General features: G+C 41.6%; 1 protein-coding gene across 2 annotated transcripts in view; it reads left to right on the top strand.

Moving 5' to 3' along the window:
• Positions 1–16259, top strand: part of RAPGEF5 (Rap guanine nucleotide exchange factor 5) — a 234930-nt gene that overhangs the window by 44591 nt on the left and 174080 nt on the right. For both annotated transcript variants that reach the window (XM_061413684.1, XM_061413685.1), the window contains exons 3-5: positions 343–449; positions 7453–7574; positions 9388–9556. In XM_061413684.1, coding sequence (XP_061269668.1) covers positions 343–449; positions 7453–7574; positions 9388–9556 — 398 coding nt within the window. The remainder of the gene's footprint in view (positions 1–342; positions 450–7452; positions 7575–9387; positions 9557–16259) is intronic.

Raw genomic sequence — 16259 nt, 5'->3', positions numbered from 1 at the left:
AAAATGTTCTTCAGTTTGCTGTATTGATAGACACATTGTATATAAAGAAAAAAAACAGGTATTTTGCCCTGGAAATTTTGTGTAAAAGGAAATTATTTACAGTTAAAGCAGTTTAGCATTTGGAAAGTAGTTGTTATAGCCTAATAGCTTAAATGGTCCAACAGCAAAAATAAATAGAATAGGTACTTACGTAGCTATTATCTTAGCTATGTATGTAAGATATAAGTGTTTTAAGCTTAGGGACTTGGCCGTAATTTTTCTGTATAGTGTGTCATTGGCAGCTCACAAATTGTCACATTATTGTTCTGAATTCTCAGTGAATCTTTTGTCTTTTCTATGTAGATTTATGGGGAGAATTCTTCTTGTGCAGGAAGAGCATTGCGGAATATTATCATCGTTCAGGCAGCTGACCTGATAAAGGACAGAGCGAACCTCAAGGGGTTTTATAGGTAACACAGTTTCCTAACACCTTGTCAGAAATTCTCCTTGAGAAAAAAAAAAAAAACAAAACTGAAAACGTGTTAAAGTCATAACCTTGATCACAGAGAGATGGGCTATTATGAGGAGTAGGAGGGTTGCTGGGTTTGAAGTGTCTGCTTGGGAGATTGGTGGTGACTTCTCTCTTAATTAAACGAGCTGAGTGTTGGACAGCTGGACTCCTGGTCTGAAGATCAGGCGAGGAATGCTCAGCTGCAGGTGTGCATAGGCTCCTGAGAGTCTGCTCTGCTTCCTCAAAGATGTGATGTTATATAATGTTTTTATTGGCCGTGTGCTGTGCTGGGCCTTCTGTAAATACAGGTCCCCTCCATCAGAGCTCTGTGAGGATCCTTTGGAGGTCCCTGGGGGAGAGCGCCACTACTCTGACTCTCCAGGGGGGAGTGAGCTGCCCCTTCAGGAGCTTCGGGGTGGGGGAGGGCCAGTGGGCATAGGGATGGCGCTTCTTTGCCTTGGCAGGTGAATAAGGGTGGAGGTGTTAGAGTAAACGGATGGGCATATGGTCAGCTTAAAGTACATCTGGACCAAGAAGATGGTCATGGAGAAAGTTCAGGGCACGTGTCTTCATTTCATGGAGCCATTTAAAGAAATAACAAAAGTGAATGACCAGCTTTTTATGAATATTTTTCCAAGTAAAGGTATTAAACCACAGCAAACAATACTAAAACTACAAAAATAAACAGAAAGAACCACTATCATTTATTATCATTATTTGTTCTTGCAGAAACGAGATTACAATACCATGAAGAACAGGAAAGAATACTCAGAACAAATGATGCCAAAAAAAAGTAGGAAAGGTTCTCAGAATAAAGACATTTCTTTGAGTTAACTAAGTTTAGCTTTATCACCATCTCCTTATGGTATTTTCCTTTTTTTCCACTTGCCACAGATGGGAAAAATTTCATCATGGCCTAGATTTGGGGGGAGAGTGCTTCCTAACCTGTTTGAGTAAGAAGACCCCCCATTTTCTATTGAGGCATAGTTTACATACAGTAAAATGCACAAATCTAAGGGTACTGATGGATGAATTTTTAATTATGACACATACCTATGTGTCTGCTATCTACAGCAAGATCTAGGAGGTTTTCACACCCCAGATGATGTCTTCATGTCCCATCCCTATCAGTAACTGTCCTAGGCCGACAACTTGTTTCTAATCAAAAACTTGGCAGGATCTGTAATCTTAGGCACCACTGAGCAACTACATAGTGGAGATGAGAGAACTACAATGAATTAACACTTTAAAATCCCATGTTTAATTAATCTTACTAGTATTTATGTAGGTTTTGACACCTTCCACATAGGTTAGACATGATTTATTCTGTTGAGAAACAGTGTTTTTGTGTATATAGAATTGTGAATCTCTTTAAAAAGCTCCCGGATCACTCCACCCACTTCCTCCCATAACGAATTCAAGCCCCTAAGTCTGAAAATTACTAGCTTAGGGCCCAGGTCAAGTAGTTGCAACATGTGGCTGGGATAGGAGCTGTGAGTATAGTTGCATTGCTGCTGCTGCTGCTAAGTCATGTCAGTCGTGTCCAACTCTGTGCGACCCCATAGACGGCAGCCCACCAGGCTCCCCTGTCCCTGGGATTCTCCAGGCAAGAACATTGGAGTGGGTTGCCATTTCCTTCTCCACTGTATGAAAGTGAGAAGTGAAAGTGAAGTCGCTCAGTCGTGTCCGACTCTTAGCGACCCCATGGACTTCAGCCCGCCAGGCTCCTCCGTCCATGGGAGTTTCCAGGCAAGAGTACTGGAGTGGGTCACCAGTGCCTTCTCTACTTCATGTAAAATCTCTCTCTCTCTTTTTTGTTTCTTTAATAGATGATAGTATCAACTGTAGACAAGTCTAATTTTTTTTTCTTAAAAACTAAAACTGCCGGCACAAGCATACCTCAGAGGTACTGTGGGTTTGGTTCCAGACTACCCCAGGGCAATGAGGAGCACAGTAAAATGGGTCACATGGACTACTGTGTTTCCCAGGGCATGTAACAGTTGTTATACTGTAGTCTATTAAGTGTACAATTGCATTATGTCTAAAAATAATATTCGTCCCTTAATTTAAAAGATACTTTATTGCTAAAACTTGCTAACCATCATCTGAGTCTTCAGCAAGTCATCATCTTTTTGTTAGTGGAGGGTTTGAAATGTTGTGAGAAGTACCAAAAACAGAGACACAAAGTGAGCAAATCCCATTGCAAAAATGGCACTGATAGCCTTGCTATATTTAGCTTGCCACAAGCCTTCAGTTTGTAACATAATATCTGTAAAGGACAGCAAAGGAAAGTGCAATAAAACAAGGTCTGCTTATGTCAGTCTTGGGGCCTAGTTGTGAGCAGACTCATAGGATTCATTTTCGCTCCTGCATAAGGCTGTCTATAGGACTGGTCCTTGCTCTCAGTTTTGTTCCTGATTGGATATAGACTGAAAAAGAATTGGAAGATGTACATTAATCAGGTTCATGGAAAAGAACCACCCATCCAAGCAAGAGCACACTTTGTGTTTATTGAGAGTAGAATGTGGTGAAAGTCTAAGGACTGATTAATGCTCTGGGTTTAGAGACAAAGTGCTAATACGATAACATCAAATTGCCAACATCCGCTGGGTCATTGAAAAAGCAAGAGAGTTCCAGAAAAACATCTATTTCTGCTTTATTGACTATGCCAAAGCCTTTGACTGTGTGGATCACAATAAACTGTGGAAAATTCTTCAAGAGATGGGAATACCAGACCACCTGACCTGCCTCTTGAGAAACCTGTATGCAGGTCAGGAAGCAACAGTTAAAACTGGACATGGAACAACAAGACTGGTTCCAAACAGGAAAAGGAGTACGTCAAGGCTGTATATTGTCACCCTGCTTATTTAACTTCTATGCAGAGTACATCATGAGAAATGCTGGGCTGGAAGAAGCACAAGCTGGAATCAAGATTGCCGGGAGAAATATCAATAACCTCAGATATGCAGATGACACCACCCTTATGGCAGAAAGTGAAGAGGAACTCAAAAGCCTCTTGATGAAAGTGAAAGTGGAGAGTGAAAAAGTTGGCTTAAAGCTCAACATTCAGAAAACGAAGATGATGGCATCCGGTCCCATCACTTCATGGGAAATAGATGGGGAAACAGTGGAAACAGTGTCAGACTTTATTTTTCTGGGCTCCAAAATCACTACAGATGGTGACTGCAGCCATGAAATTAAAAGATGCTTACTCCTTGGAAGGAAAGTTATGACCAACCTAGATAGCATATTCAAAAGCAGAGACATTACTTTGCCAACAAAGGTCTGTCTAGTCAAGGCTATGGTTTTTCCAGTGGTCATGTATGAATGTGAGAGTTGGACTGTGAAGAAAGCTGAGCGCCGAAGAATTGATGCATTTGACCTGTGGTGTTGGAGAAGACTCTTGAGGGTCCCTTGGACTGCAAGGAGATCCAACCAGTCCATTCCGAAGGAGATCAGTCCTGGGATTTCTTTGGAAGGAATGATGCTGAAGCTGAAACTCCAGTACTTTGGCCACCTCATGTGAAGAGTTGACTCATTGGAAAAGACTCTGATGCTGGGAGGGATTGGGGGCAGGAGGAGAAGGGGACGACAGAGGATGAGATGGCTGGATGGCATCACTGACTCAATGGACATGAGTCTGAGTGAACTCTGGGAGTTGATGATGGACAGGGAGGCCTGGCGTGCTGCGATTCATGGGGTCGCAAAGAGTCGGACACAACTGAGCAACTGAACTGAACTGAGGCTGAGTCATTTTCATTTGTCTGGTGGTAAATTGAGGCAGAGTACCACATGAGAATTACTTGCACAGTTTTGATGTTTTCCATTCATTTGGTACTATAGGAAAAATCATACTACTTTTTTTGAGCCTTCATGTAAGTCTCTAAATACCACTGTCCCATTGAATGAGATGAGAGTCTGCCTGTACTGCTATGAACTGATGACTAAAACTGTAACTGGAGACAGAAGGAGGCCAAGAAAAACCAAGTATTCGCCCTCAGAGATTAGTAAAGTTCTTATTTGCTGTGGCAATCACATTGACCTTGGAGCCATCACCTCCATATCGTAATGTTCCTATCTAGCATTGCAGCATTGGTGAGGTCTCTGTGTACTCAGAACAACTTCTGGATTCAGTACAAGACTGAAGATAGGTGGGGAGTAAGAACTGCCGTGGGTGTTCACACTCCTCCCTTCCATGCATCTTTGATTTCTCCACCACCCTCCTCGAAGTCCTGTCGATTCAGGGATTTAAAGTGGATTGTTGCTGACCTGGTCCACAAGTCAAGGAGGTTGTTGGTTAACTGCAGTGGCCACTCACCTCATTTTGTATTGTTGTTCAGTTGCCAAGTCGGGTGTGACTCTTTGTGGCCCTGTGGACGGCAGCACATCAGCCTTCCCTGTCCTTCACTATCTCCAGAGCTGGTGAATTGGTGGTATTAGTGATAGTGTCTATCTTTATCCCAGTGATATTTTCCCTGGTGCAAATGGATTTTCGAAAGCAATTCGAAACACAATATGATAAATTGCAGGTGGGGGTAGAAAGAGATTGTGCACAACTGCAACAGTAGCTTACTCTGAGAGCAGGAGCTTGATTATTAATACCTACACACGACAGCAGTCATGGCTATACCGTGTTTGAGCAAATCGACTCAGTCCTGTCCACCATGCTCTCCTCCCCGCCTCTGACACAGAGCAAGTCTTTCCGGTTGAGAAGGTAGGGCTGGGTCCCGGGTCCCACCTGGCAGCCCATTAGACGTGAGGGCTCTGAGGCTGTACCCAGCCACACTGCACCAGAATCCTCATGTTAACAAGGTCTCCCAGATGACTCCCACTCAACACAGTCATAGGAAGCCCTGCTCTGGGAAACGTCTTCCTGATCACCTGTGAGGAAACAAGCCAGTGCGTCTGTCTAGTCACCGTTTGCAGTTTGAAAGTTTAGTTTGTTTAGTAAATGTTTTGTTGTATCCTGCCACTTTCCAGGTGGTGTCAGACAGAACAGGCTGAGGAGCCATATGAGGAGCCATATTCTCATTGTTCGGAGAATGAGGATTAAGATGATAAAAGGGCTTTACAAGCCCAAAGATGCTGGCTAATTGATAGAGGTGTTGAGGAATTAACACTTTGAGGATTTACTAATGAAAGTGTCCTATGGAATTAGAAGTTAATATTGACGGTTTGATCTAATTGCCTGTTTTGTTGCAATCTGTTTTCTTGTATTGTTTTAAAAAAAATCCATTTATTTGACTGTTACTCTTTCTTTTGTCTTACTGCTAACCTGCAACTGGATTTGTACAGTTGGTACAACTTAGAATTGCCTTAATGATCTCAGAGTAACTTTCAAATCTTTACCCAAGAAAGTGATATTTTAACTAAAGCTAGAATAGTTGTTCAGATATCTCAGCAGAAATGTTTATTACTTTATTTTTCCATCATCCAAGAAAATAAAGTATCTCATGGCATTTCTTCATTCTGTTGGTTACTGAGTGATTTCTAGGTATTTGTGATTATGCCAGTCATAAAAGATAGGCAATATTTTTTTGTTCTAGAAATACAAATCAATGTTGGCATTTTTTTGGTCCTTAAATAAAAAATATAGGAGAAAGATAGTCATTTTCGTGATGCAGGTATTTAAAAAAAACATTTTGATGTGACTTTTTTCATATGGGAGAGTAGGTTTCAATGAAATTTCTGCATAATTAACCTTATTTCAGAAAGTTTTCTTTATTTGGTTTTTCATCTGAGGCTGATAAAGATGCAAAGGTATGCATGAAAATACTGCTTGTAATACCCAGATTAGGGCATTCTTTGAATACAGCTGTGTATTTTAAGATGGATTATAGAAAGTATTTCTTCAGGTGGTTAGCAGAATCCATCATCCAGGTTTGTGGGTTTATGATCCAGGCTGCTTGGTGGATTGCTTAGACTATCAGTCAGTCAGTCAGTTCAGTCGCTCAGTCATGTCCGACTCTCTGCGACCCCATGAACCGCAGCACGCCAGGCCTCCCTGTCCATCACCAACTCCCGGAGTTCACTCAGACTCTTGTCCGTTGAGTCAGTGATGCCATCCAGCCATCTCATCCTCTGTCGTCCCCTTCTCCTCCTGCCCCCAATCCCTCCCAGCATCAGAGTCTTTTCCAATGAGTCAACTCTTCGCATGAGGTGGCCAAAGTACTGGAGTTTCAGCTTCAGCATCATTCCTTCCAAAGAAATCCCAGGGCTGATCTCCTTCAGAATGGACTGGTTGGATCTCCTTGCAGTCCAAGGGACTCTCAAGAGTCTTCAACACCACAGTTCAAAAGCATCAATTCTTCGGCGCTCAGCTTTCTTCACAGACTATATTAACAGTCAAATTTATTGTTCTTTGAGACAAATATTAGGTTTAATCTCTGTTTGAAGAGTAGAAAACAAAACATTATACCCCTCACTGTGGTGTAACTTGGTCTAATCTTGGAATTATCTTGTTCTCAAAGAGACGAGATAAAAATGTGTAAATGGTTGCACCAAAGTTGATCGCCACTTATCGAGGCAGAAACATTGTCTTTCAGTAAAGGACTGCTAAATGTATTCCTTTGTTTATTCCAATGTATGTATTCAGAGAATTTGCTGTGTTCCTGGACTGTCCTAATGTTGGGGTTTAGTCATGAGTTACATACACATAGTCCCTGTTCTCCTGAAAATTATTCTCAAGGGAAGAAAGTAGGTATTATTCATTTGGAAAGATGTATAATTGGTAAATGTTAGGGGATGCAAAGAAAAAGTATAAGAGGATATGATTCTAAGCTTCTGTAATGAAGTGATATTTGAGGTAAAATCTGAAACATGAATAAGAAGTACATGTCATTTATTCTTGAGTTGCTTGTCTAAAAAGAACATGAAAGGGATGGTATTAAATTAATTTTTTTTTTTTTTTTGGTAAATGGGTGGCAACCATGTCTTACTGTGGATGGTTTGCTTTTGTCTAGGAGAAGCTGCGTTGGGTCAGAACTGGTAGACTGGCTTCTGGAGCACTGCCCTTTTGTCCAGTGCAGATCTATGGCCATAGGGGTCTGGCAGCTCCTACTGGACATGGGAATCCTGTCGTCAGGTTAGTGTTACGTGTTCTGAAGGCACAGAATCCTGAAGCTGGTAAGCTGCTCGACCAAAATGTGTTTGATTTTCTAGATGATATAATCTAGATGGAAATTGTTTTTGCTGGTAAAGTGACAGGTCATCTTTTGTTATTTCTCACACCTTTTGGTAGTTGCTGATTTATTAATACAACCTGTAAGAGTCTTTCCCTTACCCCATCTCTTCTGTATTCAAAATGATGATCACAATTTTTAAAAAAGATCAGTGGACATCTTTAGTTGCTCTAAATGTGTGATTTGTCTTGCTGTACTTAGAATAATCATCAGAAACTGTATGAATAGAAGGTGTCTGCCATTTTAATTGTATAAGGAATCGTGAACAGCTAGAAATACGATCTATGAAAATAAACTGTTTAAATAGAACAGAAAATTGATGTTAACTAGACACTAAAATTGGAGAAGGAAATGGCAGCCCACTCCAGTATTCTTGCCTGCAGAATCTCATGGACAGAGGAGCCTGGTGGTCTACAGTCCATGGGGTCACAAAGAGTCAGACGCGGCTGAAGCGACTTAGCACAGACACTAAAATAGATGGTGAATATCTCTTTTCTTTGTTGAGTCCCAGGGAACTGAAGAACTATATAAGTCAAGCAGCTTGGATTCTTTATTTAGCTCTACCACGCGGGTGCTGGGTCACTGGGAAGTTCTTTTCTTCTCTAGGTTATAAATATTGAGGGTCAGAGAACAAAATAAAGTTCAAAAAGTCATACCCAAGTCCTACTGTGGGAAAGTGGTACAGATGGGGATGTGGGTGTCATCTTAGTTGGTCACACTTAGCACCTGATGCTCTTATTTAGGAAAGCAGTTAACTGCCTTTAAGGATTATAATTATCAGCTTGCTTGTGAGGTTCAGGTTTCTGGTTTGCAAAAAATTTTACGTTAGTATTTTTAGGAAACGTCTCCACTTCTTGATTTCTTTTAAAGTCGGGTTTCCCAGCCTTGGTAGTATTGGTATTTTCTGCCAGATAATTCTTAGTTGTGGGGGGCTGTCTTGTAAACGATAGGATGTTCAGTAGCATCCCTAGCACCCCCTAGTTGTGGCAACTTAGAATGTCACCAGACAATGTCCTCAGGGCGGGGAACGGTTGCCCCTGGCTGAGAACCACTGATCTAAAACTTGGCATAGTTTTGTATTTGTGTACCATTAAAGTAATTAAATGTACTACTTTGGGACACTAAAAAAAAAAAAAAAAAGAAATTTCTTCTACTCCCTTGAAATTGCTATTGATTTCACCTGTCCCTTGAAGCAGAAGAGTTGTAAAATCCACGTGAATGTGCTGGCCAAAGTTTCAAATAATAAAAATAGGTTGGTCAGTAAGTCCTTTTTCATTCAATGTGATTGTGAGCATGAATGGACTTAATTATGGTCCCATCCCTAGCTTCTCCCTAGTAATTAGTAGTTCTTTCAATTTATTACTTGGTTTGCTGCTGCTGCTGCTAAGTCGCTTCAGTTGTGTCCGACTCTGTGCGACCCCATAGACGGCAGCCCACCAGGCTCCCCCACCCCTGGGATTCTCCAGGCAAGAACACTGGAGTGGGTTGCCATTTCCTTCTCCAGTGGATGAAAGTGGAAAGTGAAAGTGAAGTCGCTCAGTCGTGTCCAACCCTCAGTGACCCCATGGACTGCAGCCCCCCAGGCTCCTCCGTCCATGGGATTTTCCAGGCAAGAGTACTGGAGTGGGGTGCCAATGCCTTCTCTGTTACTTGGTTTATGACTCTCTAAATAATATACTTTACAAAACTGATCCACACCTTTTTTGTTTCCAACAGTGGACCAGCATTTATACTTTCAGGACACCTATGTTTTCTACCAGTTTTCATCTGAGGAGTGTAGCTACTTGTACTGTGAGTTTGAGAGAGAAGAGGAGTGGCAGAACGGCGTCAGACTCTTACTGCAGCTTGTGCCTCTCATTCCCAGCCGCGCTGGCATCTGTAAACTGTAAGTACATGCTCTTTTGTTCCGTGGTAAAATTATTCTCACTTCAAGAACCATCCCTGTGTCTGGGGACTGTGCTCTGCTTTTTAAGACCATCTCCTTTAAAAAGTAATTGTTTTATTCCCATTTCTCAGATGTAGGTTCAGAAAGGTAAAATGCTGAAAATTCAGTCCAGCTAATAAATGACTGAACTGGTGTTCAAACCCCATAAGTCTATGCCCCACCAGCTGCACCATACTGCTTCTAATTTAATCACTGCTATATGAGTAGATGATCCAAATTGGGAATAAACTTGATTTAGCTGAACTTGAAATAAAATAATAACCGGCATCTAATTCTCTAGCTAAGTCATGACTTTCCTAAGAAAAAGCTCAACAGACATTTCTGCAAATAATCTAGAAGCAACATTTGGCAAATTAAAACCCATGAGTCATTATCACATGAAGATGCTGAGTCACTATATGATTAAAATGAATTTGTTAGAGGAGGTTTGGGAACAGGACTTGAGTCATGATGTGAGGAATCTGACATGCCTTTGTTTATGCACAGCATTTGTGACAAGCTTATTTTAGTATAATCAATCGCAAATTAAAATTTTTAGTAACTTTTGTATATTCTGTTTCTAGAATACATTTAGATTAGAGGGCAAGTGGCATTATCCTTGCTTCATAGGTAAGAAAAATAGGTTCAGGGAGAAACACCTACAACCATAGCAAAGATGAATTACTCTTGTTTAAAAAAATACAATATTGAACAGTTAATACAGGCTTTTAGAAAAGACAAAAGTGTGAGAATACGACACTAATAGATTGATTGTAAAGAATGCACTTTGTGTCAGGAACTGTGCTACATGCTTTATATTTGTTATTTCATCTTCAGATGAATTGTGTAAAACAGTTTCTATTATTTTAAAGTGAGGAAACTGAGGCATACAGATCAGGTAACCTAAGGTCACACATGTGGTGTGTGGCACGTCCCATGTCTGGCTCTCACACCCGTGCTTTTAACACCTGCTAGAGTGTGTGCCTAGGAGTTAGGGGGGTCATTCTGGCTTCCCCTCTGAGATAGGATAATCAGAAGCTATAAAAATGTTAGACTGACTCTGAAATGGTTATGAATTCGGTGCTACTGGCACCACCACTGTTCATAGAGGACCTTGCCATCGTAAAGCAAATTCAAATAGAATGCATCATTCGACTAAGTACAGAAAATGTTCCTTAATGTAATAGGCGTTTAATATAGGCCAGAAGTTTCCCAGGAAAAGTCAAGGAGCATTTCAATAAATTTTAAAAAGCTCTCTAAGAAAGAGTCGAATTAAGCTAGAGGTGGCTGTAACTTTCTGTGACTCCATAGACTGGCATTCTCTGGCAGCTCTTCTTAACCATTTTCTGTCCTGAACTTGGAAGTGTGTGCAGTCCTGATGGGTGTGCCCAGAGTGATGGGGGCATGAGGGGTTCTGCAGTAAACTTGCAAGCAGCCCTCATGGTTAGCTCTACTCCTTTCTCCCCCACTGAGGAAGCAGATTGGAATGCCAGTGAGAGGACCTTGTTACAGGGAAACCCTAAGTCTGCTGCAGGTTCTAAAAATGAACCTATTTGAAAAAATTTGGTTCCTAATATTAACTGCATATTACTTGCAGTCTTTTGTCCCTCCAGTCACCGTACCCAGTGCCATGCCTGTGGAGTTGACAGTCACGTAGCGTGCCTTGTCAGCACATTCTTTTTCTCTTGATGTGATTGCGTACATTTGGGAGTGGTAATTCCTCTGGGAAAATTGGCAGTGGAGAGCTATAGACCTGTTTAATCCCATATTATAAGTACAAACTATGAAAAGATAAAATTACTGAACCTACTGCAAGTCTCTTCTGGAGAGAATATATCTTTTTTTTTTTCCTCTGTACTAGAGTTATAAGCAAACTTATAAGCTCTGGTAAAATGTTGTGGGCCAAATTTTTTTAACCTAATCAAAGATTAGGTTATCCAGACTTGGAATCATCTATGGTCAGAGAAAAGGAAGGTGTCCAAGGGACATCATCCTCTTCCAGTTAGGTGGTCATAGCCCTTCCTAAGGTTCAGCGCATATGATCCCATCATAACTTCTGCTCCAATCTGGTGATGTCCATTCACTGTAGCCTGGATCCCACAGCTGTTTACTCCCTCGTGCCCTTGTGAAGTTCTGCCCTTTCCTTGTCTGGTCAGGTTCTTCCCACCCCTCAAGGGGGAGCCCAAGTCCTGCCTTGACCGCAGAGCTTCCGTGATGTCTGCAGTCTGTGGCAGCCTTGTGGAGTGTAGTGTGTGTGTTAGTCGCCCAGTCCTGTCCGCCTCTCTGCGACTCCATGGACTGTAGCCCACCATGCCCGCTCTGTTCATGGAATTCTCCAGGCAGGAATACTGGAGTGGGTTGCCATGCCCTTCTCCAGGGGGTCTTCTTGACCCAGGGATTGAAGCTGAGTCTCCCACATTGTAGGCAGATTCATTCACTCATTGTTACCATCTGAGCCAATAGGGAAGCCCTCACTTTTCGTAATTTACTGCTCTTGCTGTTTGTATCAAAATTTTTTTTTCTATTCTTTTATGTCATTCTTAGTCCTATGGTATCCATTCCACTATATTATCCATGCATTTTTACCCATTCTAGTGAAATGCCCTCTAAAGTCCTCTTGACTCATTAACTTACATTGTCTTTTCAGAAGCTGAAAACCCATTCCTATGGTTCTTTTAATAACCTTTTTGATATCTGAAGGCTGCAAAGTTCTGCCTGTGCAGTTCCACACTGGGGTTCCAGTATTTGCTGTCTTCTCTCTAATCCCTTTAACACTATGTGAGGAAACTACCTCCTGTCCCTATGTAAATACAATTCTGTTCTTTAAGGACGCGTTTAAAAAAAACAAAAAAACAGATTTTTTTTTCCATTTAAAATAAAATGTTTATATCAGGAAGGAAAATGGAACTATTGCAGGTTTTTAGGCTAATGTGAAGAAACAAAATTCATCTTCGATAGAAAATAACTTTTACATCTAAGCTGAGTAGATCATTTGAAAGAAGCGAGTGCATTGGTTGTCATGGGTAATCTCCGAGGGAAGAAGGAACAATTGTGGTAACTTATTCAAACTGACGGAGAAGGCAATGGCACCCCACTCCAGTACTTTTGCCTGGAAAATCCCATGGACGGAGGAGCCTGGTAGGCTGCAGTCCATGGGGTCGCTAAGAGTCAGACACGACAGAGCAACTTCACTTTCTCTTTTCACTTTCATGCATTGGAGAAGGAAATGGCAACCCACTCCAGTGTTCTTGCCTGGAGAATCCCAGGGATGGGGGAGCCTGGTGGGCTGCCGTCTATGGGGTCGCACAGAGTCAGACACGACTGAAGTGACTTAGCAGCAGCAGCAGCAGCATTCAAACTGAAAGCCAGATCAAGTCATCCAGAATGTACTTTTTTCTAACTCTTTTTCATTGATGTGGGAGGAGGAAAAGTGGGGGGTAGGGGGTTAGGAATACTGAAGTTGCAGTGTAGGGAAAGGAAGCCTAATAATTCCTTCAGGACGAGTGAGACATGTTTCTCTCTTAACACTGACTTGGAGAATTTAGGCTGTGTGGGAACTTGTGGCTGTTTTAATTCAACCACCTGTGTTACACCCCTTGCCCAGGGGTGGGAGTGGTGGTGCTCTGAATAACTGAGTCTGTGAACCTTGATACATAAAACTGTATTCTGCCAATTACAGGGCAGTTAACGTTTACGCTGCTGTTAAAAGAGTCATAGAGGATTGCTAAAATTTAACTCACGTTGCACTCAGGCAGGTAAAGAAAAATGTAAATGTAACTTTGTTTTTCTCTAAGCGGTCCGTTGTTGGCTGTCCACATGAGCCCCGTCCTGCTGGATCACCAGAAAGAAGGAAAAGAAAAGCCCCATAATTTTAGTCTCATCGAGTAAAATTATTCTAGTAAGGGAATTTTTTAAATGTCTTTGGTTAGCTCCTGAGCGTAGCTTGCTAAAATAGTTGTCCCTCTGTGCCCTCTCCTTGCTCCTCAGCAAGATCGCCTTTGGGGACATGGTGGGTGGTGTGGGCCCCTGACCCTGGGCTCTCCTGTCACGGTGGCCCTTTCCCATGCCCGCTGATCTTGCCTAGTGACCCTGGAGTATAACTGGGGTGAGCTGTTACTGTGGACCCAGGGCCTGGCATCATTGGGTCCATCTCTCTGGGCTTGATCAGTGCCCCTTGGTCCTGGCCAATGTGCCCTCCTGGATGTGTGCTGGCATTCTGATGCTCCTGAGGCCCACAGACCTGCATTCACTCACCTGCCCTCTGCTCTCTCTCCCTGATCTTCCCTCTATCTTGTTTAAAAAATCATGCCTATTCATTGTTGTTCCTGTTAATGAGCAGAGCACTTAACTGGATGGCACCTTTGATTCCTCACTAACCACCTGTAGGGAAAGATCAGCCCAGTGGGTTAAGAGGATTTTGTTGACATTCATGACTCCATGCTCTAAATAGAAAAGCAGACGGGTGGGAAGTCAAGAAGATGGGTGGCGTGTTGAGACGATACAAGGCAGCTTGGTATGTCTGGAGCAGCAGGTCACAACCAGAGGGACTCAGAACCTTAAGAGCACGGGTGGGGAGCAGGCTCAGATTGGTTACAGGGGTCTGAAAATCTACAGGGAAGCCAAGCGTTATCTTTGTATTGAATAAAGAGAATGACTTAACTGTGTATAGATGCTGCTGAAATAAGTACAATTTACTTGAATTCATGGTAACATTTTGGTCATATATTTGCTCAACAGAGTTTATGTGTCTTTGATCTATTTCTATGTTAAAGGGGACCCCCCACTCTAGTCAAATGGGCTTCCCAGGTGGTTCAGTGGTAAAGAATCTGCCTGCCAGTGCCTGCCTCCCACAGGAGATGTTGGTTCGACCCCTGGGTCAAAAAGATCCCCTGAAGAAGGGAATGGCAACCCATTCCAGTATTCTTGCCTGGAGAATGCCACGGACAGAGGAGCCTGGCAAGCTACAGTCCATGGGGTCGCAAAGAGTCAGACGCAACTGAGCAGAGCACACAACTACTTAAAAACGGAAAGCAGATGGCTTGGCCTAACCTACCCTAGCGGCGCAATAATAATAAAATAGCAGTAATAGTTAACGCGTAAATGTACTTACCACATTCTGAGCATTGTACACGTGATTCATTTAGTGCTGACAACAGTAGTTTGGAGCTGTTCTGATTTTACAGATGAGGAACCGTTAATACCGTGTAACTTGCTCAGAGGGCAGGCGTCTGTACTTGGTGGCAGCAACGTGAACTGAAGGCAGAAAGTGAACTACGGTTTGCAACCATGATACTTTAAAAATTAAGCAGATATAACCTGAGATCTACTGAATCGAGGTTGGGATAGAGACATAAGACATAGGTATCAATATTTTTTTTAACAAGAGGCTGAGGCGCTGTGAGGTTGAAATCTGCTGTTCTATGACGTTAGTCCTACAGAAAGAGCTCCATCAAGTGATAGGGAATGTGAAGGTTAATTAAATCACAGTCTCAAAATGCTACGTAAAGAAACCAGATTAATTTTATCAGGACATAAAGATTTTATTGAGCATGATACCTGTCACACTTGGCTGACACTTCTGAAATTCTGTAAATTTAGCTTCATAAACATTTATATCTGGAAAGGGATTTTCTGAATAACTGAATTTGCTTCTCTTAGTTTTCAGGTAAGGAAAAGGGACTGGAAATAGTCCAGGAAAAGACACCCCCTTGTCACAAACACTCTCCACTGCGTGACTTACTTAACAACATTTACTTCCCATCAGGTTTGTGTTAATAACTGTGCCAAAGCCTTATAAGATATGTGACTACATATAGGTAAGTAATGGAAGGCCTTTTATGAGACCAGTGTTATTATAACAAAGTTAGGAAAAGGAAACTGAGTGTAAACATTAAAACTGTAACATATTACTGAATGGGGTCTGGCAATATATAAAAATGATAATGCATCATAGAATGATATTTATCCCAGGAATATGAGGGTAATTCAACATCTAAAAATCAATCAATGTAATCCACCAGATCCAGTCCAAAAAAGAAAACTGAAAATATGTGACAAACTCTGCAGATGCATGAAAGCATTTGTAAAAATTCAACATTCATGATAAAAATTTTCAGAAAACTAAAAATGTAAGGGAATTTCTTCAATCTGGTATAACCTTACATAAAACATGTAGCTTATGTCATACTTAACAGTAAAAGACTGAATCCTTTTCCACTAAGATTGGGAATAAGGCTAATATATTGCCTCTTATCACTATTTCCAACATGAGCCAGTGCAATAAGGCCAGACAAAGAAGGAAAAGGTATACAGATTAGAAGGAAAAAAGTAAAGCCATCTTTCTTTGCAGATGGCCTAATTATAAACATAAATTATATACATAGAAGATTCTAAGGAATCCACAAGAAACCCACTAGACCTAATAAATGGTTTAGCAAGATCACAGGCAATAAAATCAATGTACGGAATGACATTTCTCTGTACTGGCACAAAAAAAGAACCTGTGAAATGATTAGGTCCAAGTCTCAGAGTGTGCAAAAGCTGTATGTCACACACTTCATAAGCCTGATTGTAAAAAATCAGGAATTAAATAAGTAGAGGATCTATTCATGTTCATGGATTGGAAGATTCAATATTGTTTAGATATTACTTCTCCCCGTATTGA

Source organism: Bos javanicus, chromosome 4 (genome assembly GCF_032452875.1).
Source record: "Bos javanicus breed banteng chromosome 4, ARS-OSU_banteng_1.0, whole genome shotgun sequence".
NCBI lineage: Eukaryota > Metazoa > Chordata > Mammalia > Artiodactyla > Bovidae > Bos > Bos javanicus.
This window is presented reverse-complemented; position numbering and strand designations above follow the sequence as displayed.